The 25428-nt window shown below is 41.0% G+C and overlaps 2 protein-coding genes across 4 annotated transcripts in view; both read left to right on the top strand.

Moving 5' to 3' along the window:
- LOC106612630 (leucine-rich repeat-containing protein 1) overlaps window positions 1–8872 on the top strand; it is a 69236-nt gene extending 60364 nt beyond the window's left edge. For all 3 annotated transcript variants that reach the window (XM_014213976.2, XM_014213985.2, XM_045723078.1), the window contains 2 exons: window positions 5397–5536; window positions 7368–8872. In XM_014213976.2, coding sequence (XP_014069451.1) covers window positions 5397–5536; window positions 7368–7520 — 293 coding nt within the window. In that variant the 3' untranslated portion in view covers window positions 7521–8872. The remainder of the gene's footprint in view (window positions 1–5396; window positions 5537–7367) is intronic.
- Window positions 8873–13805: 4933 nt separating this feature from the next.
- LOC106612641 (delphilin) lies at window positions 13806–24628 on the top strand. Its single transcript, XM_014213998.2, has 7 exons — window positions 13806–14316; window positions 14537–14773; window positions 14985–15074; window positions 15441–15518; window positions 19165–19470; window positions 19692–19790; window positions 22740–24628. Exons 2-7 carry the CDS (start codon window positions 14570–14572, stop codon window positions 22890–22892), a joined length of 930 nt encoding a protein of 309 aa, XP_014069473.2. The 5' UTR covers window positions 13806–14316; window positions 14537–14569; the 3' UTR covers window positions 22893–24628.
- The last annotated feature ends 800 nt before the right edge of the window (window positions 24629–25428 follow it).

Below are 25428 nucleotides of genomic sequence, written 5' to 3'. Positions count from 1 at the left end.
GCTATACCGCAGCTGCCTACAGTAAAAAGAGACCTGTAATGTCACAGTGATTCTTTCTATATGGGTTTCAATTTGTATTACTTGATCTTGGTCATTGGCAATTTCATCACCTAAAAGCTTTCTCAGGGGTCACTGGCCTCTCTATACACCTACTGTATGTAATCATTTATAGGTCAGCTATAAGCGCCTTTACTTCAAATTCTACCCCAGAGTGAAATTTGTTTAATCCTACAGGTTATATCCTATTCCCATTCTACGTCACTCCTTTGCATATTCTCCAGGGTCCTACAAGCATTAGATTCGGTCTTAACATGATCGAAATCGTGGGGCACTTATCACATGAACTACCTGGAGAAGCACACAGAGTCCTGTATCCCTGATCTGTCACTGTATTGATGATGCATATTAAGAGGGGGAAGTGGGGATCACAGAGCCTCTAACCCAGGGGTGTAAAACTCATTTTTCCTGCAGGCTGCATTCGGTCGTCACCGAGGTCCAGAGGGCCGTACTATTTCCTCACCGTCAAAATTGACCAAAAAAATAGTTATTTCCTTCGCTTTTGGAATTCGCTATGCTCCCTGATTGTCTAGTGGGCCTGATTTGGTGTCACAGTTTTGCCCCAGCCCCAGCTAATACACCTGACTCTAATAATCACCTAATCATGATCTTCAGTTTAGAATGCAATTTGATTAATCAGTTGTGTTTGCTAGGGATGGAGAAAGAAGTGTTACACCAATCAGGTCCTCGAGGACTGGAATTGCCACCCCTGACTCTAGTATGACTGTTAGCTTGCTGGACAGAGTGAAGAGACTATAAATGTAGGTCTATTGTAATTTCTACACAGTATAGATTTGGTTTTAGTCATTTCAATGTTGACAGAGATTATTTTCCCAGATTTCTATTTTTTAATACTACCGGTCAAAAGTTTTAGAACACCTACTCATTCAAGGGTTTTTCTTTATTTTTACAGTTTTCTACATTGTAGAATAATAGTGAAGACATCAAAACTATGGAATCAGGTGGTAACCAAAAAAGTGTTAAACAAATCAAAATATATTTGAGATTCTTCTAATAGCACCCTTTGCCTTGATGACAGATTTGCACACTCTTGGCATTCTCTCAACCAGCTTCACCGGGAATGCTTTTCCAACAGTCTTGAAGGAGTTCCCAGATATGCTGAACACTTGTTGGCTGCTTTTCCATCGCAAACCATCTCAATTTGGTTGATGTCGGGGGATTGTGGAGGCCAGGTCGTCTGATGCAGCACTCATCACTGTCCTTCTTGGTCAAATAGCCCTTATACAGCCTGGAGGTGTGTTGGGTCATTGTCCTGTTGAAAAACAAATGACAGTCCCACTAAGCCCAAACCAGATTGGATGGTGTATTGCTGAGGTAGCCATGCTGGTTAAGTGTGCCTTGAATTCTAATAAATCACTGACAGTGTCACCAGCAAAGCACCCCCACACCATAACAACTCCTCCATGCTTTAAGGTGGGAAATACAAATGCAGAGACCCGTTCACCCACACCACGTCTTACAAAGACACAGCGGTTGGAACCAAAAATCTCAGATTGTGACTCCAGACCAAAGGACACATTTCCACCGGTCTAATGTCCATTGCTTGTGTATCTTGGCCCAAGCAAGTCTCCTTTTATTATTGGTGTCCTTTAGTAGTGGTTTCTTTGTAGCAATTCGACCATGAAGGCCTGATTCACACAGTCTCCTCTGAGCAGTTGATGTTGATGTCTGTTACTTGAACTATGTGAAGCATTTATTTGGGCTGCAATTTCTGAGGCTGGTAACCCGAATGAACTTGTCCTCTGCAGCAGAGGTAACTCTGGGTCTTCCATTCCTGTGGCGGTCCTCATGAGAGCCAGTTTCATGATGGTGCTTGATGGTTTTTGCGACTGCACTTGAAGAAACTTTCAAAGTTCTTGAAATGTTCCGTATTGACTGACCTTCATGTAATGATGGACTGTCGTTTCTCATTGCTTATTTAAGCAGTTCTTGCCATAATATGGACTTGGTCTTTTACCAAATAGGGCTATCTTTTGTATACCCTCCTACCTTGTCACAACACAACTGATTGGCTCCAACACATTAAGAAGGAAAGAAATTCCACAAATTAACTTTTAACAAGGCACACCTGTTAATTGAAATGCATTCCGGGTGACTACCTCATGAAGCAGTTGAGAGAATGCCAAGAGTGTGCAAAGCTGTCAAGGCAAAAGGGTGGCTATTTGAAGAATCTCACATTTTTTGATTTGTTTAACACTTTTTTTGGTTACTATATGATTCCATATGTGTTATTTCATAGTTTTGATGTCTTAACTGTTATTCTACAATGTAGAAAATAGTAAATATAAATGAAAAACCCTTGAATGAGTAGGTGTTCTAAAACCTTGACGTGTGTGTGTGTGTGTGTGTGTGTGTACACATTCGAAAAGTGTTCCGAGATCTTGACTTTTTACACATTTTGTTATGTTACAGCCTTATTCTAAAATTGATTAAATAAAATAAAAAATCCTCATCAATCTACACACACTACCCCATAATGACAAAAAAGAGGTTTTTAGATTTTTTGCTAATTTATAAAAAATGAATAAACTGATACCTTCTTCACATTTACATAAGTATTCAGACCCTTTGCTATGAGACTCAAAATTGAGCACAGGTGAATCCTGTTTCCATTCATCATCCTTAAGATTTTTATACAACTTGATTGGAGCCCACCTGTGGTAAATTTCAGTTGATTGGACATGATTTGGAAAGGCACACACCTGTCTATATAAGGTCCCACAGTTGACAGTGCATGTCAGAGCAAAAACCAAGCCATGAGGTCAAAGGAATTATCCGTCGAGCTCCAAGACAGGATTGTGTTGAGGCACAGATCTGGGGAAGGGTACCCAAAAATATCTGCAGCATTGAAGGTCCCCAAGAACACAGTGGACACAGTCATTCTTACACGGAACCCAAACTGGCTGCGTGCGTGCGCCATCGGTCATACATTTATTTTGTCCCCCCACACCAAACACTATCACGACACGCAGATTAAAATATCAAAACAAACTCTGAACCAATTACATTAATTTGGGGACAGGTCGAAAAGCATTAAACATTTATGGCAATTTAGCTAGCTAGCTTGCACTTGCTAGCTAATTTGTCCTATTTAGCTAGCTTGCTGTTGCTAGCTAATTTATCCTTGGATATAAACATTGAGTTGTTATTTTAATTGAAATGCACAAAGTCCAATACTCCAACAATTAATCCACACATAAAACGGTCAACCAAATTGTTTCTAGTCGTCTCTCCTTCTATGCTTTTTCTTCTCTTGACTTTATATTGTGATTGGCAACTTTCATATATTAGGTGCATTACTGCCACTGACCTCATTCGTTTTTCAGTCACCCACGTGGGTATATCCAATGAGGAGATGGCATGTGGGTACCTGCTTCAATAAACCAATGAGGAGATGGGAGAGGCAGGACTTGCAGCGCGATCTGCGTCCCAAATAGAACTGACTTATATTTTAGCCCTTGGCAACGCAGACGCTCGCGAGCAGTGTGGGTGCAATAATTGAATAATATACATTTCTACATTTATTTTGCAATGCTCGCACACACAACATGAGCGTTGTAGTCAGCCTGTTAAATGGGAGAAGTTTGGAACCACCAAGACTCTTCCTAGAGCTGGCCGCCCGGCCAAACTGAGCAGGTGGAGAAGGGCCTTTGTCAGGGAGGTGACCAAGAACCCGATGGTCACTCTGACAGAGCTCTAGAGTTTCTCTGTAGAGATGGGAGAACCTTCCAGAAGGACAGCAATCTCTACAGCAGTCCACTAATCAGGCCTTTATAGAGAGTGGCCAGACGGAAGCCACTCCTCAGTAAAAGAGATCCTTGATGAAAACCTGCTCCAGAGCACTCAGGACCTCAGACGAAGTTCGAACATTCACCATCCAACAGGACAACGACCCTAAGCATACAGCCAAGACAATGCATGAGTGGCTCCAGGACAAGTCTCTGAATGTCCTTGAGTGGCCCAGCCAGAGCCCAGACTTTAACCCGATCAAACATCTCTGGAGAGACCTGAAAATAGCTGTGCAGCGATGCTCCCCATCCAACCTGAAAGAGCTTGAAAGGATCCGCAGAGAAGAATGGAAGAAACTCCCCAAATACAGGTGTGCCAAGCTTGTAGCGTCATACCCAAGAATACTTGAGGCTGTAATTGCTGCCAAAGGTGCTTCAAAAAAGTTCTGAGTAAAGGGTCTGAATACTTTTTTAATGTGATTTTTCAGTTTATTAAAATACAAAGTGCAACAAACGCAAAAATGTAGAAAAAAATCATGGCGTCTGAATATTTCCAGAGTGCACTGTATAACATTTTTATAGCATTTTTATTCAACCACCTGCGGGCCGGATTAAGTGGGATCCCATGCCTTGAGTTTGTCACGTGCTCTAATTGATCTTGATCTGATCCTACACTGCCCCAAAGGGCCTGCTCCTCTACTATGTATTGGAAAATAAAAAGACCTCAGTGGATTGGACAGCTTTTTTTATTTAACTAGGCAAGTCAGTTAAGAACAAATTCTTATTTACAATGACGGCCTAGGAACACTGGGTTAACTGCCTTGTTCAGGGCCAGAACGACAGATTTTTACCTTGTCAGCTCGAGGATTCGATCTAGCCACCTTTCGGTTACTAGCCCAACGCTCTAACCAGTAGGCTGCCTGCTGCCCCAGATAAAGAGGCTTAACTCTCGACTGAACTTCAGCCATTAAAATCTTTCTGTGCTCGGCGAGGAGAGGCTCGCTCACTAACTCAGCTGAGGCCTGGTAGAATCTAGGCATGATCCAACTGTTGATTTTGCGTGATCTCCACAACCTGGTTGCTGCACCCATATGTCATGTTTTTATTTTATTTGAATCATTGAGTGAATGACTACGGAGCATGTTCCTTGTTACGCCCACCCCCCTTAGTCCCTGACATGGCTCGGAATGAGAGGACTATGTGCTTATGTTCCATTCCATGGCCCTCATTCACCTGTGGAGCAGCAGATGAGGATCTAAAACTTGTGGAGGTCAAGTCAGTGAGCTTGAGTTGGGGGGGAGATTGTCTAGCTGTAAGCTTGTGACTAAGCTGGGATTTGGAACTGTGATCTGGATGGTTCCAAGCGCTCATCTGGGGGGGGGGGGTGTTTGTGGGTGCAGATTGAGTGATGCAATCATACCAAACACGTTGATTTTAATCAGTTGGAGAATTCAGGCCACTTTTGTGTTAGTTTTCACACAGGTCTTACATTTCAAGCATGCATGTAAACATCATTTTGAAAAGCCAATTATTAATAAAGATGAGAATGATTACTATCCTCACACACACATCAAATGTATCCTGTTTTAGGCTCAGACAACCTGGCTCGCTGCGGTGCTCTGGAGAGCCTGGTGAATGACGTGATGGATGACACCTGGGATGACAGGGCCATGAACAGGATCAGTGCCATCCACTTCCTGGATGATGACGATGACGAGGATGATGAAAAGGTGAGGTGAAGCGCTAGATGTGTGTGAAGAGACGTGAGGAGCGTGTGAAGGGGAATGACAGGAGGTAGTGAGGAAGAAAAGACCTTTCACCATTCACAGGGGTCATTTGAAACGTCAACTGTCAATACTCACTAAACAAGGAATAGAGATTTAAAAATATATATATTCAACTAATATAAAGCATTGTTGAGTCCATTAACTGGTTGAAAAGTAGGTTTAATCTTTCAGATCTTTTAAATTACAGTTGGGTCCAAAATGATCATTAGCCTTGATAAAGATGAGCAACAAAAGACTATAAAATAAATAATACAAATACTGAGCTATATTGTATGTAAAAGGAAAAAAAAGACAATTGCTCAGATAAAGATTTTGTTTAACAATTTAATATTATTTTTCCTCAAAGATAAGTCAAAATTATTGGCACCCTGGTTTTCAATAATACCTTTAAATAACTCACTGCATTGAGCCTTTAAAAGGGATCTTCGACCATTCCTCCATACAGAGTCTTTCCAAATCCTTGATATCCTTCGTCTGCGCTTATGGACTGTCCTCTTAAATTCAAGTCTCATAAAATATTTTAGAAAAGGGCTCAGTTCCATTAATAATAGAATATGCCATTTAGCAGACGTTTTTATCTAAAGCGACTTAGTCATGCGTGCAGACGTTTACGTATGGATAGTCGTTATCTTCGGAAGGTAAGGTATTGAAAACAGAGGTGCCAATAATTTTGACCCCTAGCTTTTTGAGAAAAAATTACTTGTTAAACAAAATCTCTTCCTCTGAGCAACTGTATTAGCATAAAATAGTATCCCTGTTTTCTTTAGCATTCAATATATATACAGTATTAAAGAAAAACATTTTTATCAAGGGTGCCAATCATTTTGGACCTTACTGTATGTCCAAGTGCATATGTACACTCAGTTGCCAGTTTATTAGGTAGACTCATATAGTACCGGATCATAACCCCATTTGCTTCCAGAACAGCCTGCATTCTTTGGGGTCATGGAAATATTGCTCAAATGGTATCAAGGGACCTAAGGTGCACTAGGCCCTGGACTCATGCTGCTTACACTAAATCCTGACTCTGCCATCAGCATGACACAACATGAACCGGGATTCGTCGGACCAGGCAATATTTTTTTCTTCCCACTCCTCAATTGTTCAGTGTTGGTGTTTGCGTGCCCACTGGAGCCGCCACTTGTTTTTAGCTGATAGGAGTGGAACCTGGTGTGGTCATTTGCTGCAATAGCCCATCCGTGACAAGGACTGAGATGCGAATTTCACACCACTGTTGTTCTGCTCCGTTATTTGCCTGTTTGTGGCCCACCTGTTCGCTTGCATGATTCTTGCCATTCTCTTTCGACCTCTCATCAACAAGCTGCTTTCATCCACGGGACTGCCACTTACTGGTTGTTTTTTGCACTATTTTCAGGAAACCCTAGACACTACCGTACATGAAAAGCCTAGGAGGCCGGCCGTTTCTGAGATACTGGAACTGGCGCGCTAGGCACCGATGATCATACCACGGTTAAAGTTGCTTAGGTCACCCGTTTTGCCCATTCTAACGTTCAATCGAACAGTAGCTGAATGCCTCAATGCCTGTCTGCCTGCTTTACAGTATATAGCAAGTCATGGCCATGTGACTCACTGTCTGTAGAAACAAACCATGCATAAACTGGTCACTGAGTGTATAACATATTATATACGTTGCTATGAAGGTAATATAATACATGACAGAATGACAGACCTGTTGTATAATCTGGGTCCATTCAGTCTTACAGATCCGTCTCACTGTTTCTCCTCCCTGTCCCTCTTTGTTTCCTCCCCACAGGGAACGCTGATGCGACGGGCCACTCCTCACCCAGGCGAGCTGAAGACTATGAAGAAAGCAGCGGAGAACCTCCGCAATGACCTGAATGCCGCCAAAGGCCTGGATTCCAACAAAAACGAGGTCAATAATGCTACAGTCACCACGTCTGTGTGACTCTTACCTCAGAAACATTCTTACCTCCTGTGTCTCTCGCCATGTTCTCCTGCACAACCCCTTGAACCTACTTTTCCCCACAAACCCCTCTGCGATCTACCTACCCCTCCTGCAGCTCATCCCTGGGACTCTGCTGTGATCCTCTTGTCCAGTATCTTACTTCATCTCCAATACCCTGCACGGTATCTGGCTCAGACTACCAGGGCCCATGTGCCTTCTTTTCAAACTATTGTGCTATCTTTTCAAACAGCAATAATATGCACAGGTGTGCTCCTTTTTAAAGGTATTTTTTAAAGTTAGTGCTTTTTAAATATGTATTTTTTTCCTTTTTTTTTACAGACAATAGGTAGTTGCACTACTGTAACTCTTAAGTATATTAAATATTGTTGACTTCTTTATATATATTTGTTTTATTTTTAAACACTGGGGGAATATTTCTTTTTACATTTTGGGGATACTTAGTTTTTGGACCTACTGATTTAAGGGTTATTGTATAGTCATTTGTGAATATTGATACTTTTATACTTTTTGGCAGCTCAGATGGTGTAAATTAAAACAATGTATAGCAAGTTTCTTAAACTATCGCAGAATTTAAAAAAATGTTATATCTTGGTATTTGGTACGTATTTTATTTCCTTTTTAGTGTTTTCTTTTTAAGTAAAGAAATTAACAAAAATGCAGTTGCTAATGTCTTATCAAAACAATATAATTCCCTTTGGGTGAGTAGACAGCCTCGGATCTTCTTTTCTACTCCATTGTCTAACTTCTTAATCAAATCCTAAACTCATTTTTATATAGACATGTTTGGTAATTTTGTAATTAAGTTTGGAACATGTACCATAACCACTCTCCCACAACCGATTGAGTGGAAGTGACAAGGCTGTCTTACTTTCTTTCATTGCGATTTACTGCTTTGAAATGTTTTCTTAATACCAGATACCAGAAACAGCTGCATTTTAACATTTGCCACTTTCTCCCTTTAACACATGAGCTTGGACTTTCAATGGCCAATTTCATTACAAACAAGGTAATAAGGACCAGGGTGGAATCTTTTGAAAATGCAGTTGAAGCATACACTAATGCACTTCTTAAAGTTTTTTGCGTCTTCATAAAAACAGATTGTTCTTCAAATGGTACACTACAACATTGATTTAACTTTTTTTGTTTTAAATGTATTTCAAGGAGAGGACCATATACATTTGTTTTAATGTGGATTTCATCTTTCTTTTTAAATTATTTTCTTTAATGATCAAGCTGCACAAAAAATACAATTTGAAATTGGCATGGACACTGAGCCTACAGATTTGGATTACTTTTAACCACTGATAAAATAAAATGGGTTTAAAACCAAACATGATTCGTTATTCCCCTTAACTCCGTTTTTAGTCCATTAGTCTTTCAGCCTTTAGTCCTTTATGAAAAATGTAGACCTTTTGTTTTTGCTTCACCATCTCACAATTGTTAACATGTCATCTAACGTCTCATAACTGTTAACATGTCAAATCATAAACGCCATATTTTTTATATTCAAGCCGCACATGCCCGTTATCATTGATTATTCTTAAATACTGTATGTATTTGCCATTCAAATTGTATTAGATTTAAAACGTTTAATTTCAACAAAAAAAATTAAGAAATAACTCATAGTTTTAACAAAGCCCATTGATAAAGAGCTCATCAGGGTGGTCATTCACATACACACGTTAGTACTTTTTCCTCAACCATTCATCTCCTGTTTTGTCTATCCAACTTGCATTGCATGACTTGTGTATATAGTATGCAACACCTCACCTAAATGTCGTGTGCTGTATGTGAAGTCTGCTTGTCTTGAAATGAGAGTGTAAGTATGGACTGCATTCAATGTTGCATTCAATAAGTTTAAATTCCATGTGTTTATCTCAAGTAGGTGTTTATATTGTATTAATACAATGCAATGAGTATCATTATCCCTAACCGTGCCCTGGTTTTATTTAGGCTTGTAAAAGCAAATGATACATCCCCTGAACAGCTTGTATGATTTTCAAGTCTACAGTGCCTTCAGAAATTATTCATACCTCTTGACTTATTCCACAATTTGTTCTTACAGCCTGAATTCAAAATGGATAAAAAATATTTTTTTCCCACCTATCTACACACAATACCCCATAATGACAAAGTGAAACATGTTTTTAGAAATTTTGGCTAATTTATTGAAAATGAAATACAGAAATATCTTATTTACATAAATATTTACCCGCCTGAGTCAATACAAGTTAGAATTACTGCTGTGAGTCTTTCTGGGCAAGTCTCACAGCTTTGCACACCTGGATTGTACAATATTTGCCCATTATTCTTTTCAAACTGCTTCAAGCTCTGGCAAATTGGTTGTTGATCGTTGCTAGACAACCATTTTCAAGATTTGCCTAGGGTTTCAAGTCAAAACTGTAACTTGGCCATACAGGAACATTCACCGTCTTCTTGGTAAGCAACTCCAGTATAGATTTGGCCTTGTTTTAGGTTATTGTCCTGCTGAAAGGGGAATTCATCTCCCACTATCTGGTGGAAAGCAGACTGATCCAGGTTTTATTATTGGATTTTGCCTGTGCTGATAGGTGAATTAATCTCCCAGTTTCTTGTGGAAAGCAGACTGAACCAGGTTTTACTCCAGGATTTTGCCTGTGCTTAGCTCCATTCAGTTTCTTTTTGTATCCTGAAAAACTCCCCAGTCCGTAATGATTACAAGCCTACTCATAACATGATACAGCCGCCACTATGCTTGAAAAATATGGAGTATACAGACTGCCTAGTGGCAGGTAGCCTAGTGGTTAGAGCGTTGGCCAGTAACCGAAAGGTTGCTGGATCAAATCCCGAGCTGACAAGGTAAAAATCTGTCATTCTGCCCCTGAACAAGGCAGTTAACCCACTGTAGGCCGTCATTGTAAATAAGAATTTGTTCTTAACTGACTTGTCTAGTTAAATAAAGGTTCCATTTAAAAAATAAAAAAAATGTTGTATTGGATTTGCCCCAAGCCTAACACTGTGTTGAGAACAGGATGCATGTTTTGGAATAGTTTTCTGTACAGGCTTCCTTTTCACTCTATCAATTAGGTTAGTATTGTGGAGTAACAAGAATGTTGTTGATCCATCCTCAGTTTTCTTGTATCACAGTCATTAAACTCTGTTTTAAAATCCCTGGGCGGTTTTCTTCCTCTCCGGCAAGTGAGTTAGGAAGGGCGCCTGTATCTTTGTAGTGACTGGTTGTATTGAAACACCATGCTCAAAGGGATATTTTTACTCATCTACCAATACTGTAGGTGCCCTTCTTTGTGAGACATTGTAAAACCTTCCTGGTCTATGTGGTTTAATCTTTGTTTGAAATTCACTGCGCGACTGAGGGACCTTAAAGATAATTGTATGTGTTGGATACAGAGATGAGGTAGTAATTCCAAAATCATGTTAAACGCTATTATTATTAAACAGAGGCCATGCAGTTTATTATTTGACTTGTTAAACAAATGTGTACTCTTGAACTTATTTAGGCTTGCCATAACAAATGGTTGAATACTTAATGACTCAAGACATTTCAGCTTTTCATTTTTAATTACTTTGTAAACATTTCAAACAACTTCATTCCACTTTGACATTATGGGGTATTGTGTGTAGGCCAGTGACCATAAATCCCATTTTAATCAATTTTAAATTCAGGCTATAGCACAACAAAATGTAAGTCAAGGGTTTGTGAATACTTTCTGAAGGCACGATATCACCCTGCTTCTGAAGTGTTCTGGTCCTTAATAGATAACCAATGGAACTGCATAGCTTACTTTTCCTTATCTGCCATTTTGTAAAGGAAGTGTGTACATCTCCCAAAGGGACTGTCTCTCTGATTTCATCATTCCTGGAAAGGCAGAGCTCACTGTTTCCTGCCATGTCAGTAGACTTCTATAATTGATTAAAGCCTCTAGATTGCTACAATATCCTTTGGTCTTAACAGCTGCAATGATGTACATGGTGCTTTGCCTCTGAAACCTAACAGAAATGAAATACAATCAACTACTGATAAATATGCATAGAGCTGGTCGTGACCGGCACTGAATTGCATGAGCATGCAGTTCTCAAGTGTGTAAATTAATTAACAAGAATGTAAACTAATTGAGAATGGAGAACAAAGTTTCCTTTCATCTGAAATGTAGACAGATATACCGTCAGGTAAGAACATAATTTCACAAGAACTAATTATCTCAAACAGTACTGCTACATTACATAGCATTCCTCCTCATGCCATGGTGCTTTTTTTGGCCAGCCTGTCTAGTGCCTGCACAGTGAACTCACTGTATCATGATTCCATTTTAATCCTTCAATAATACAAATATTTAATCTGAGCATTATTCGTGCCAATGATCTAAAGGTACATTTAAATTTAGTTCATAATCCAATAAAGTTTATTGCTGCTTAACAATACATAATCTAACACATTTTTTCTGTGTTAAATTGTAATTTATGTATAATGTGCATCAGGTTTTCTCCTGGCTTTGTATTCTTATTGTGCAATAACTTCTGGATTTATCTCATTTTGAACAGCAATGCCTTAAAGGTTCAATTCAGCCATTTTGACTTTATCAAATATTTTCTGGGTAACAATTAAGTACCTGATTTGTTTTTAAATTAAAATCATAAAAGATAAACAAATAGCTTCTTAGCAAAGAAAAACCTCTTAAACAAGACTTTTGCTAGGACTGTCTGGGAGTGGTTTGAGTGGGGAAGGGAAAACTGAAAATTAGCTGTTATTGGCAGAGAGTTTTGGAACTCTTTCTTATTGGTCTATTAACACATTTTCTGCATGTGTTACCATGAAAGGCCAAAACTCCCTCCCACCAAAACAGGCAGAAATTTCAGATGGACTTTTCAAACATCTTTTACACTAAAAGGGCATTATCATTTTCACAATTTCAGTATTAATCCAACCTCAGTAGTGTGGGGGGGGGGAATAAAATAAAATAATAAAAAAATATATATATATATACCAAAGGAAAATCTAGTTTTTGACTGCTCTAGGCCATTAAGATAGAGATAATTGGAATGTACAAAATAAATAAATAGCTTTTGGGGTATTGGCTACTATTTCACAGAACTTGGACACAGTCCTCATACACTACATGACCAAAAGTATGTGCAAACATGCTCATTGAACATCTCACTCCAAAATCATTGGCATTAATATGGAGTTGGTCCCCCCTTTGCTGCTTTAACAGCCTCTCTTCTTCTGGGAAGGCTTTCCACTAGATGTTGGAACATTGCTGTGGGGACTTGCTTCCATTCAGCCATGAGCATTAGTGAGGTTGGGCACGGATGTTGGATGATTAGGCCTGGCTCGCATTCGGCGTTCCAATTCATCCCAAAGGTGTTCGATGGGTTTGAGGTCAGGGCTCTGTGCAGGCAAGTCAAGTTCTTCCACACCGATCTAAATAAACCATTTCTGTATGGACCTCACTTTGTGTACGGGGGCATTGTCATGCTGAAACAGGAAAGGGCCTTCCCAAACTGTTGCCACAAAATTGGAAGCACAGAATTGTCTAGAATGTCATTGTATGCTGTAGCTTTAAGATTTCCCTTCACTGTAACAAAGGTGCCTAGCCCGAAAAATGAAAAACAGCCCCAGACCATTATTCCTCCTCCACCAAACTTCACAGTTGGCATTATGCATTGGGGCAGGTAGCGTTCTCCTGGCATCTGCCAAACCCGGATTCAAGCGTGATTCATCACTCCAGAGAATGCATTTCCACTGCTCCAGAGTCCAATGGTGGTGAGCTTTACACCACTCCAGCCGAAGCTTGGCATTGCGCATGGCGATCTTGGGTTTGTGTGCGGCTGCTTGGCCATGGAAGCTCATTTCATGAAACACCTGGCCAACAGTTATTGTGCTGACGTTGCTTCCAGAGGCAGTTTGGAACTCTGTAGTGTGTGTTGCAACCGAGGACAGACAATTTTTATGCGCTACATGCTTCAGCATTCGGCGGTCCCATTCTGTGGACTACCACTTCGCGGCTGAGCTGTTGTTGCTCCTAGACGTTTCCACTTCACAATAACAGTACTTACAGTTGACTGGGGCAGCTCTAGCAGGTCAGAAATTTGTTGAACTGACTTGTTGGAAAGGTGGCATCCTATTACAGTGCCACGTTGAAAGTCACTGAGCTCTTCAGTAAGGCCATTCTAATGCCCATGTTTGTCTATGGAGATTGCATGGCTTTGTGCTCGATTTTATACACCTGTCAGCAACGGTTGTTGGCTGAAACAGCCAAATCCACTAATTTGAAGGGGTGTCCACATGCTTTTGTGTATATAGTGTACATTCCTGCTTATGAACTTAAAAGAAAAGTAAAGGCAGGTTGTAAGCTGACTGGTATGTACGAATGTTTATTGTGTTACTGTGCGTACACTAGTCTAAAACTGTGCACTATTTCAGTTTAAAACTAAATGACACAATTTTAAAGTCGATTTATTTATCTTATCTTTGAAGTGTAATCTCATTCAGCAAAATGAGCTCTGATCCACAATCAGACTAATCTGCAATCATAACATGTTTAGCTATGCATGATATTTTCTGACTCTCCAGGGGTGTAGAAATGCTCAGGCTAACACATCCTCCAGTGGCAGCAGTAGCCACAACTGGCCCATCTCTGGCCTGCGCTGGGTGGGAGCCTCCAAGGAGCTCCTGCATGGGGGCCTCAACCTGTTCCCCGTTAATGACAGCGTGAGGGGACGCTGCTCCAGTCCAGAGAAGGATGCTGAGCAGATCGAGGAGGAACAGCTTGAAGAAGTGAGCGTATTCTTCCATTGACCTCATGTGTCTCATTTGTTGTCTTTGATTTACTTTAGATTTTGAGGTCTCACTTTTTTGACGTCCCACTTATTGGGTATATTTTTTTTTCCGTCTCCAGAGGTCAAGATCAAAAGGTTGTACTTATAAGCTGCTGAAAGCTACAGATTGCAACTTTTTCCTTTCTCTCCCTCTTCCTTCTCTTCCTCCCTTCTCCCAGGATGGTTCTGTCCATTTCTCTGAGGGAGAGGGGATGCCTAGGAGGTTCAGGCATGACAGAGGAGACATCCAGGAGGACAGGAAACTGCAGCGATGCAGAGCTCAGCAAGCAGGGCCCAGTCCCCAGTCCCCCCCACATAGCACTGAAAACCTTGCTAGCTCCGGGAAACAGGTCCAAGCTGGGGCTGCCGACAGGACCTCGTCACACAAATCAGTCATCTCCAAAGTGCCCTTAAGAGTAAATCTGCACGCCCTATGATATAATGTATTCAATTTGTTTTTCAAACTTCAGTTCCTACTAGTGCTACAATGCAAGTCCCATGGTATAAAAGCTTTGTGGTAGAGGTGTACTATAATTTTTCATTTGTATGCAGGCCAAGTTCTTTTTGTAGGTCGCTCTGTTGAGATACAGGCCCATTTGTTCTCTAATTGTGTTTTTTCCCACTTAGCTACAGATCAAAGTTTGCGGCCAGAGGGGCAGTCTGGGAATCAGCATTGCAGGAGGGAAGGGCTCTCTGCCTTACAAGGAGCGTGATGAGGTCAGCCTTATCGCAGGAGCAGCAGAGCTGTCAGACTTGATGCAGCACTGCTGCAACTCCAATCGAAGCACCACCTCCTGCATGATAACGATAGCTAATAATAATATCTGTGGAGTGGCATTTATAAATGGCAGGAATGTTAGCCAGCAGTAATATAGCTGAATATGTATTTAAGCAGTTGATATTACATTTCAGTGGTAGCTCTCAGCTGACTTATTTAAGAAGCATGAGAGATCCAGACAAATCCAGATTCAGATTATTGGAGGCGCAGTGAAACCACAGTTGATTAAAACAATTCCCTTGATCATGTTCACCATTTAAATGCCAGTTGTTGTACTTCTACTAGTGTATATTTTCTTTTTTCAGGGCATTTTTATTTCCAGAGTGTCGAAAGGAGGGCCATCAGAAAAGGCGGGGGTCCACATTGGAGACAGAGTACTGGAGGTTGGACCCAAACATCCTTCCATGTTTATAGTCCCTGTAGTTTTAGCCGATCTGATTGTTTACATGTAGGTCTTATGACTGCCATATGATAAATCACCAGCCTACATCCCAGCCTACATTTCCATACCCAACTACAACTTTTTCCGTCAAGATAGAACTGCCTAAGGGGGAGGAGTTGCAATCTACTGCAGGGATAGCCTGCAAAGTTCTGTCATACTTTCCAGGTCTATACCCAAACAGTTCGAACTTCTAATTTTAAAAATTAATCTCTCCAGAAATAAGTCTCTCACTGTTGCCGCCTGCTATCGACCCCCCTCCGCTCCCAGCTGTGCCCTGGACACCATTTGTGAATTGATCGCCCCCCATCTAGCCTCAGAGTTCGTTCTGTTAGGTGACCTAAACTGGAATATGCTTAACACCCCGGCAGTCCTACAATCTAAGCTAGATGCCCTCAATCTCACACAAATCATCAAGGAACCCACCAGGTACAACCCTAAATCCGTAAACATGTACACCCTCATAGACATTATCCTGAACAACTTGCCCTCCAAATACACCTCTGCTGTTTTCAATCAGGATCACTGCCTCATTGCCTGTATCCGCTATGGGTCTGCGCTCAAACGACCACCCATCATCACTGTCAAACGCTCCCTAAAACACTTCTGCGAGCAGGCCTTTCTAATCGACCTGGCCCGGGTATCCTGGAAGGATATTGACCTCATCCTGTCAGTCGAGGATGCCTGGTCATTCTTTAAAAGTAATTTCCTCACCATCTTAGATAAGCATGCCCCGTTAAAAAATGCAGAACTAAGAACAGATATAGCCCTTGGTTCACTCCAGACCTGACTGCCCTTGACCAGCACAAAAACATCCTGTGGCGGACTGCAATAGCATCGAAAAGTCCCCGCGATATGCAACTGTTCAGGGAAGTCAGGAACCAATACACGCAGTCAGTCAAGAAAGCAAAGGCTAGCTTTTTCGAGCAGAAATTTGCATCCTGTAGCTCTAACTCCAAAAAGTTTTGGGACACTGTAAAGTCCATGGAGAACAAGAGCACCTCCTCCAAGCTGCCCACTGCACTGAGGCTAGGTAACACGGTCACCACCGATAAATCCATGATAATCGAAAATTTCAATAAGCATTTCTCAACGGCTGGCCATGCCTTCCTCCTAGCTACTCCAACCCCGGCCAACAGCTCCACCCCCCCCGCAGCTACTCGCCCAAGCCTCCCCAGTTTCTTCTTCACCCAAATCCAGATAGTTAATGTTCTGAAAGAGCTGCAAAACCTGGACCGGTAAAAATCAGCTGGGCTCGACAATCTGGACCCTCTCTTTCTAAAACTATACGCCGCCATTGTTGCAACCCCTATTACCAGCCTGTTCAACCTCTCTTTCGTATCGTCCGAGATCCCTAAAGATTGGAAAGCTGCCGCGGTCATCCCCCTCTTCAAAGGGGGTGACACCCTAGACCCAAACTGTTACAGACCTATTTCCATCCTGCCCTGCCTATCTAAAGTCTTCGAAAGCCAAGTTAATAAACAGATCACTGACCATTTCAAATCCCACCGTACCTTCTCTGCTGTGCAATCCGGTTTCTGAGCCGGTCACGGGTGCACCTCAGCCACGCTCAAGGTACTAAACGATATCATAACTGCCATCGATAAAAGACACTACTGTACAGCGGTCTTCATCGACCTGGCCAAGGCTTTCGACTCTGTCAATCACCGTATTCTTATCGGCAGACTCAATAGCCTTTGTTTTTCTAATGACTGCCTCACCTGGTTCACCAACTACTTTGCAGACAGAGTTCAGTGTGTCAAATCGGAGGGCATGTTGTCCGGACCTCTGGCAGTCTCTATGGGGGTACCACAGGGTTCAACTCTCGGTCCAACTCTTTTCTCTGTATATATCAATGATGTCGCTCTTGCTGCAGTTGACTCCCTGATCCACCTCTACGCAGACGACACCATTCTGTATACTTCTGGCCCTTCCTTGGACACTGTGCTAACAAACCTACAAACGAGCTTCAATGCCATACAACACTCCTTCCGTGGCCTCCAACTGCTCTTAAAAGCTAGTAAAACCAAATGCATGCTTTTCAACCGTTCGCTGCCCGCACCTGCCCGCCTGACTAGCATCACCACCCTGGACAGTTCCGACCTAGAATATGTGGACAACTATAAATACCTAGGTGTCTGGTTAGACTGTAAACTCTCCTTCCAGACTCATATTAAACATCTCCAATCCAAAATCAAATCTAGAATCGGCTTTCTATTTCGCAACAAAGCCTCCTTCACTCACGCTGCCAAACTTACCCTAGTAAAACTGACTATCCTACCGATCCTCGACTTCGGCGATGTCATCTACAAAATAGCTTCCATTACTCTACTCAGCAAACTGGAAGCAGTCTATCACAGTGCCATCCGTTTTGTTACCAAATCACCTTATACCACCCACCACTGCGACCTGTATGCTCTAGTCGGCTGGCCCTTGCTACATATTCGTCGCCAGACCCACTGGCTCCAGGTCATCTATAAGTCTATGCTAGGGAAAGCTCCGCCTTATCTCAGTTCACTGGTCACGATAACAACGCCCACCCGTAGCACACGTTCCAGCAGGTATATCTCACTGATCATCCCCAAAGCCAACACCTCATTTGGCCGCCCTTCCTTCCAGTTCTCTGCTGCCAGTGACTGGAACGAATTGCAAAAATCGCTGAAGTTGGAGACTTTTATTTCCCTCCCCAACTTTAAACATCAGCTACCTGAGCTGCTAACCGGTCTCTGCAGCTGTACATAGTCCATCTGTAAATAGCCCACCCAATCTACCTACCTCATCCCCATACTGTTTTTATTTTATTTACTTTTCTGCTCTTTTGCAGACCAGTATTTCTACTTGCACATCATCATATGCTCATGTATCACTCCAGTGTTAATCTGCTAAATTGTAATTATTTGCTCATATGACCTATTTATTGTCTACCTCCTCATGCCTTTTGCACACACTGTATATAGACTTTCTTTTTTTTCTACTGTGTCATTGGCTTGTTTATTGTTTACTCCATGTGTCTCTGTGTTGTCTGTGTCACACTGCTTTGCCTTATCTTGGCCAGGTCACAGTTGTAAATGAGAACTTGTTCTCAACTAGCCTACCTGGTTAAATAAAGGTGAAATAAAAAAAGAAAAATCCCCTCCATACCAGGCTTAGTAAAAAAGGCCATTGCCATTCACCTCCTGGCCAGCGGAGGGTGCCATTAGATGGACACAAATGCATAAACTGTTGGCTGCAGTGTTAGACAGCCTCTTTTTCTGCATGTATAGGCTACTGTTACAACAGAGTTATGCTGTTTGTTGAACAAAAAATATTTTGCTCTAAAAGCAAGTATACAAAAATATCTATATCTAGAGAGTAGATATCAGTATATGAGTGATATTGGTCAAAGAATTGACCTTTCATTGGCACTACAAATGAAATGTCAAATTCTTAGACCAAATGTGGATATGAATGAGCTATTGTGGGCCCATATATATACCTGTTTATTTTCAGTGAATGCACATTTTGATGTGATAGCTTCTATTACCCACCCTTGACCCCTGCTTCTACTTTCGTTGGCATCCAACCGGATCATTTGTCACTTGTCCATCCAGGTCAATGGCCTGGACATGCAGGAGGTCAGCCACCATGAGGCTGTCACTGTCCTGAGGAATGCTGGGAGCTGCATCAAGATGAAAGTCATGAGGGAGAGGGCTATTCCGCGCCTCGACGCCTGCCGGGCCCAGCAGGAAAGCACTGTTGCCGTCACCGCAGAGACGGACATTCTCATGAGCTGGCAGCTTGTTGACCTGGAGGATGGACGCCAGCGACCCAAGGCCAAGCAGCCAGGTTCGGAGCCCTCTGTGGATTGTGACCTGACCAAGAGGATTGAGGCTGGAATCTGTAACGGCAATGGAGGGGTGAGTGGAGTTGACCACTAATGGCTCTAACTATAATTGTGTTGACAAAGAAAGGTGAGGCAGAACAGAATCATTTTGGGTTGGATATTTCACAGGTTTCAGAAAATCCTCAAGATGTCCTTTTAAAATGTCTCCATTATTATACTGTCTTGTTTTCTCTGAACATTCTCTCCATCTAGGTTATGGTTTTCATTATTGTTCATGTCTTTGGTTCTTTTCAGTCTGATCTGCAGAGCGATCTTAATTGGTCCTTCTTGAAACGAGAACCGGAGGTCTCGTTTAAAAGCAATGCACTTCAAGTGGTGAAAAATACCATGACGGTAAGCAAAAGGATCTTCTCAGGGGTCAAACATTTTTCCTTTCCTCACCCCCTCTCCTTTATCTGCACTAGTCTGAAAAACTGACAAGGTGGAAGCTCATCATTAGGCTGGTTTTCACCTGGTCAAGTCTTTAACAAGCAGTCCAGTTAATGGGAAGGAGACGAAGGCAGGACAGATTATGATATATTTTTTTAAAGAGCCTCAAGACTTTCTGATGCACATAGCTGTGGGAAGTAGGGGTGCTGGGGGGTGCTGTAACACCCCCTAATAAATGTAAATAATCTTGCCAAAATGTGTCAATAAATACTTTCCACAAAATTATATTACTCCTGTCTGAACAGCCATTAAGAAAAAAAAATACTACACCAGAGAGCGTAATTCAGCTACAGAGGATCAATAGCTTCTAAAATTCTGTGGATTAAGTTTTATCACAAACACTTAGTCGGTAAGGCCACAATTTGGGCAGTACGAGCGCTAAATGTTGAACAGCTTGTTGCATTGTGGCCATAGACACAATCCACGCAATGATTTTGGAACCTCTAACCCTGGCACTGACTGTTAAACTGATGGGTACACTAGCAATAGCTGCCAGTCCTGACTTGAATGGGAACTGCCATCTATGGATTATATTTGTATGGCTGTCAGTTTTCCCTTCACACATTTCAAAATACAATAGCGAGAAAAACGTAGACCTACTGTTTGGAAAGCAAATGTCTACGAATCTGTCAATTCTCAACAACCTTTGAGCGATTCTAAGTGAACAGCACTGTTTTTCAAAGTAGCTTATCTTGAGATATTGGAACAAGTGAAAGTTTATTTGTAGCATACTATATACAGTATATATCAGGGTGTCCGATAGGAGAATTTGGTGCCAGACAAGTGACTGGGAAGAAGAAAATGTATCAGACATTTGAGAAATTGACCAGTCCTGCATATGCATCGGGTGCGTAACCCTTTATTTGGCGTACATCCACGCCGCCAGCGCCATCGATAAACAAGTCATATTGGCCAATAAGCCACATTGACATGTCCTTAAAAACAGCCTATAACAAATTTACAGCAAAACGATTTCTTGTTTCGATTGCGGCCATTCTGACCTTGCGCAAGTCAGTTAACCCCCCAAAATAACTGCTCCCTGGGCGCCGATGACGTGGAAGTTGATTAAAGCACCCCCTCTCTGATTCAGAGGGGTTGGGTTAAATGCGGAAGACGTATTCAGTTGTGCAACTGACTAGGAATGCCCTTTCCCTGACCCTTTTGTTTGTTTTTACATTCCTAAAACAATAATTGTCCACCTCATGGTTCAGCTGTCAGAGATTTGAGCACTAAATGCATCAGGGCATTACATACATAGGCCTATAGGCTTAGGCATCCGCTGTATGATATTCATCTAAAAAAAGAATATATATATAACCCACAAATGCTGATGCTCCAGATACTCAACTAGTCTAAAGAAGCCCAGTTCTATTGCTTCTTTAATCAGCACAACATAATTGCAAAATGGTTTTCTAATGATCAATTAGCCTGGTTGCTGATAATGGGCCTCTGTACGACTATGTAGATATTCCATTAAAACCGTCCGTTTCCAGCTACAATAGTCATTTACAACATTAACAATGTCTACACTGTATTTCTTATCAGTTTGATGTTATTTTAATGGACAAAAAATGTGCTTTTCTTTCAAAAACAAGGACATTTTTAAGTGACCCCAAACTTTTGAATGGTAGCATATATAAATAAAGGAAGAGAGGCTTATGCCTAACCCCAGAGATATGCAACGACACCTGCATGCATTTCTTAATCCATGTCAGATAGGCTACAGGATCTGCTATACAGATATAGGCATGAAGGAGGCTAATTTGTTATTTTTCAATCAAAATATTATATTGTTAGATTAGAGGAATAACTCTGGTAGTCCTCAAACATTCTTCTTCACCTCAAGTTCAACTGTCGGAGTCAGTTGGAGGGCAAGTGTGCTCTGTCTTCATATCATAGGCCTGCAGTATAATAGGCTAATAGCCACACCATACCAAACCTTCACAAAAGTTTCTAAACTTTATTAGGGTAATATCAAAAGTAAGTCAAGCCGTTGTTCATAGTGAAAATACGAGCAGGATATTATATTGCGGCAACACAACATTACAGTTGAAACTTCATTTGGCCAAAGAAAATGTCCCAACAGAATGAAACAAAACACGTTTTGCTTATTTAGATTATTAAGTAGGCCTTCAATAATAACAATGATATACAAATAATAATAAATACAAAAAATGGTATCCTACCTGAATAGTGAGTCACACAGTAGCCCGCATTTGGCCATTTGTGTGGTATTAAAAAATATTCTGCTAATGTTGTCGATCATGTAAATTACGTAGAATTGGATGAAATGCGTTTAAAAAATGCACAAAAAAATCCAGACCCTTCTAAAAAAAAATTACAAAAAATGTCTGCTGAGCTGCATGCCCACCCCTTCCAGCATCTCCCATCTCAAAACATCTTCCCACCGCGGCTATGCTGATGCAATCTTTGCAACTCGTCAGTCATCTCAGTGTCCCTTAGATGTACACTCTTGTTGAATAATTCATAATTTACAGTATTAGCACTATCAAACGCCCTTAACGGGATTCTTCACTTCAAATGTTTGTCAGATGTGTTCTAAGCTCATAAGTGGTGTAATATCAAGTTTAGGTCATGTCTCACACCATCTGTTGTTTAGATCCAACTATAGTATACCTCAACCCCAGATGAAACGAAAAGATACACACCGTCAAATTTCCACATTTTATTCAGTGTGTCTTTTCCATTCATTTGGGATTGGGGTGTAAATTTAGACAACAGATAGTCAGATGTGGACTCATCACAACAATTGTGAAATGTCAGTATGCCTTCAAACTAACTCATTTTATTTCCCACTCATTAATGTTCCATTTCTGGGCAATTTCCTGCTAGATACCTCGGATTATCCTCACCCACCCCTCTACCTCAGACGAGGATGTAGAGCCCTTGACACAGGACCCTGACAGTGAGGCATTAGAGGACTTTGAAGATCCTGACAGCCACATCCACTCTGAGTGCTTTAACAGTGCTTTCTATCCCCCCTGACCACATGCCTAAAGTTTGCAATGTTGAAAACAACTGACTTGTTATACACAATCCACTGGGCACAGATGTCAGTTCAACGTGTAGTTTTGATTTACATTTGGTTGAGATGTCAAATCAACAAAAAATGTCACCATGTCATTGGATTTAGGTTAAAATTTGGGTGAAAAAAATACGAAATTCCCTTACGTTGATGACTTTTTCCAATCAGTTTTCCACGTTGATTAAACGTCAACATATTACATTTTTTTGGTTGAAATTATGTGGGAACTGTCTTTCTCCTGTCTTTTGTATAGATTGACTTGTTTTAAAAAATTATATTCCAGCTAAAGATTTGTTTACGTGATTAAGAAACTAGTAAAAATGGCTGTTGTCCTTGCACTGCTATTTTGGGATGATTTACACCACTGTTTTGTTGAATTAATGTTGATGGCTGCTACAGTAAATGGTAAGACCATGGCAAGAATTAACTCATTGTACAATGGGAGTCTTTGTTTTGGCACAACAATAGACTTGTTTTGCATTGCATCAGCCATGTGGGAGACCAACCACAATGAATCAAGACAAAAAGAGTATTGTTACACTCCAGCTTCTCTGTCTCTGAAAGGGAGATTCACAAAACAAAGGACAGTTATTCAGAGGAAAAATATCTGTACGACACATAAAATCTGTTGTGCACTTTCAATTTAGAAGTTTGTGTTCAGTTGGGCAAAGTGTTATTCTTCCAGCTACCTCTACTAATGAGCCACTGAAGCAGATGTTTTGGCAAATGGTATGCCCCCCTAGCCACGAGAGAGAGATGTCCTTTTACTCTCCCCAGTAGGAGCTTAGATAACATGTCACATGCCTGGAGTGACTATACAGTGGGTGTGACAGTCCTTGCCGAGGCTCTGGAGACAGTCTGAACCCTGGCCCCCTTCTCCTAACACCTGCAACCCAATGCTGTCTTTTCACCTGGTGGAAATATTTCTAATGTATGAAAGGCCAATGAGTCTAGATGTCATAACCTAGTATCTTAATACTTCTATACTTGTCTGAGTCACTCGGAAAGGAGTCTTTCATGTAGTAGTTGTGGTGATGTCTTAAAATGTACTTTGAATTAAGAGAGTGTGATGTTGTTAAGGAGAGATAGAAAATCAATTGATTTCACACTTCTCAGGTTTGATGCCTCGCCAATGCCTTTGGTATTCTCACCTCCATGTGTACACGATGGCCACTTCTAATGTTATTTTTTGAAAATTGTGTATGAAGACTCTCGCCTGAGAGAATATTCTTGCTTACTCTTCAGTCCATGCTGAAAAGCACCAATGTTCCTCAGTTTAGATCAGGTTATGATGTCAGTTGCGACAGAAATCATTCTAGGCAGCAAAGCAATAAACCTCAGTCTTCCTTGACATTATTCCATCAAGTCTCCACTGTCGCTGAAAGGTAGCATTGGTATACCAGCAGAGGAGAGGCTTATTGTGGAAATAATGAAAGATTTCTGTTGTGCCCACATTTTCTGCAAGACTCTTAGCCAGAGTTTTTAGTTCTGCATTGCCTCTGAATAATGATACCTTGTTTACTGATTCCAATCTGTGTAAAATCAAAGAAAGAATTGTACTTAACCGGTTACCTGCTACTGTACTAGAATGTGGAACACTTTAGACCTCACTTTCCTTGTATGATATTATTTTATTTTGATGTTCATTCTCACCATTCTTATATTGCCAAATACTTAATTTCTCAATAAAAAGTTATCTGAAAGTTTTGTTTTGCAAACTTTTTTTAAAGCTCTGTATTTTTCCAAGTTAGAGGTAAGTGCAACTCACAAGGGTGTACATGTACAAATGACACAGCTACACATTTATGTTCCTTGTTTGAAAGGGACATTTTATTTGACCTATGATTAGTTTCTGCTGTGCCGGTGCACGTCTTGTATTCCATTGGCCACAACAGCTTGGTATTCCCAGCTAGTCTGCAGGATGCTCAATACTCTGCTCGAATAGCTGGAGTGTTTGCGGAGCAAGGTTACGACCTCCGGCGTGCCCACCTTTTTACCTTGTCTTCCACACACACTTTACATGTTTTAAAAAATGTGTGAGGGTTTTGACTCAATTTCTGCAAAGCTGTACATTAAATAAACTTGTAAGGGTGGTGCTCCCTGACTTAAATGTAAGATTGGCATTTCTTCAAAGAAAGCTGTCATTTCTACTGTATATAAACAGATGGCAGAATATCATATTACTACAGATTATGTGTGGGTTTTCTATTGGATTTAGACGTTATGTAATTACATCTGTTGAAGTGAAAATATACTGAATCTGGTTTAGTGAAACTGTCTTGGGTAGGGTGGAGAAGCTAGCAGGTGTTTTAATAAATTGTTAAGGTATGAGTCCTGAGACTGATGGGTATAGCAGTGCAAAATAATTATTGCCAGAAAGTTTACAAATTTGATGATAGATCATGTTATTGTTCAATAATTATTGGTTTAATACATTGTGTCATACATTTTTCATTCTCACAGAGATGCAAGAAAGGCCTATCGAGCAGCACAATG

Source organism: Salmo salar, chromosome ssa01 (assembly GCF_905237065.1).
Source record: "Salmo salar chromosome ssa01, Ssal_v3.1, whole genome shotgun sequence".
Classification (NCBI taxonomy): Eukaryota; Metazoa; Chordata; class Actinopteri; order Salmoniformes; family Salmonidae; genus Salmo; species Salmo salar.
The sequence above is the reverse complement of the archived record's forward strand: the minus strand, read 5'-3'. Positions and strand labels throughout refer to the sequence as shown.

What these genes read in the sequence shown, in the direction of transcription:
- LOC106612641 (XM_014213998.2), top strand. Translation starts at nt 14,570, where the DNA reads ATGCCTAGGAGGTTCAGGCATGACAGAGGAGACATCCAGGAGGACAGG. An exon ending in TTGGAGACAGAGTACTGGAG is followed by an intron (nt 15,519 to 19,164) that starts GTTGGACCCAAA and finishes TTGTCCATCCAG; the next exon opens with GTCAATGGCCTGGACATGCA. An exon ending in TCTGTAACGGCAATGGAGGG is followed by an intron (nt 19,471 to 19,691) that starts GTGAGTGGAGTT and finishes GGTTCTTTTCAG; the next exon opens with TCTGATCTGCAGAGCGATCT.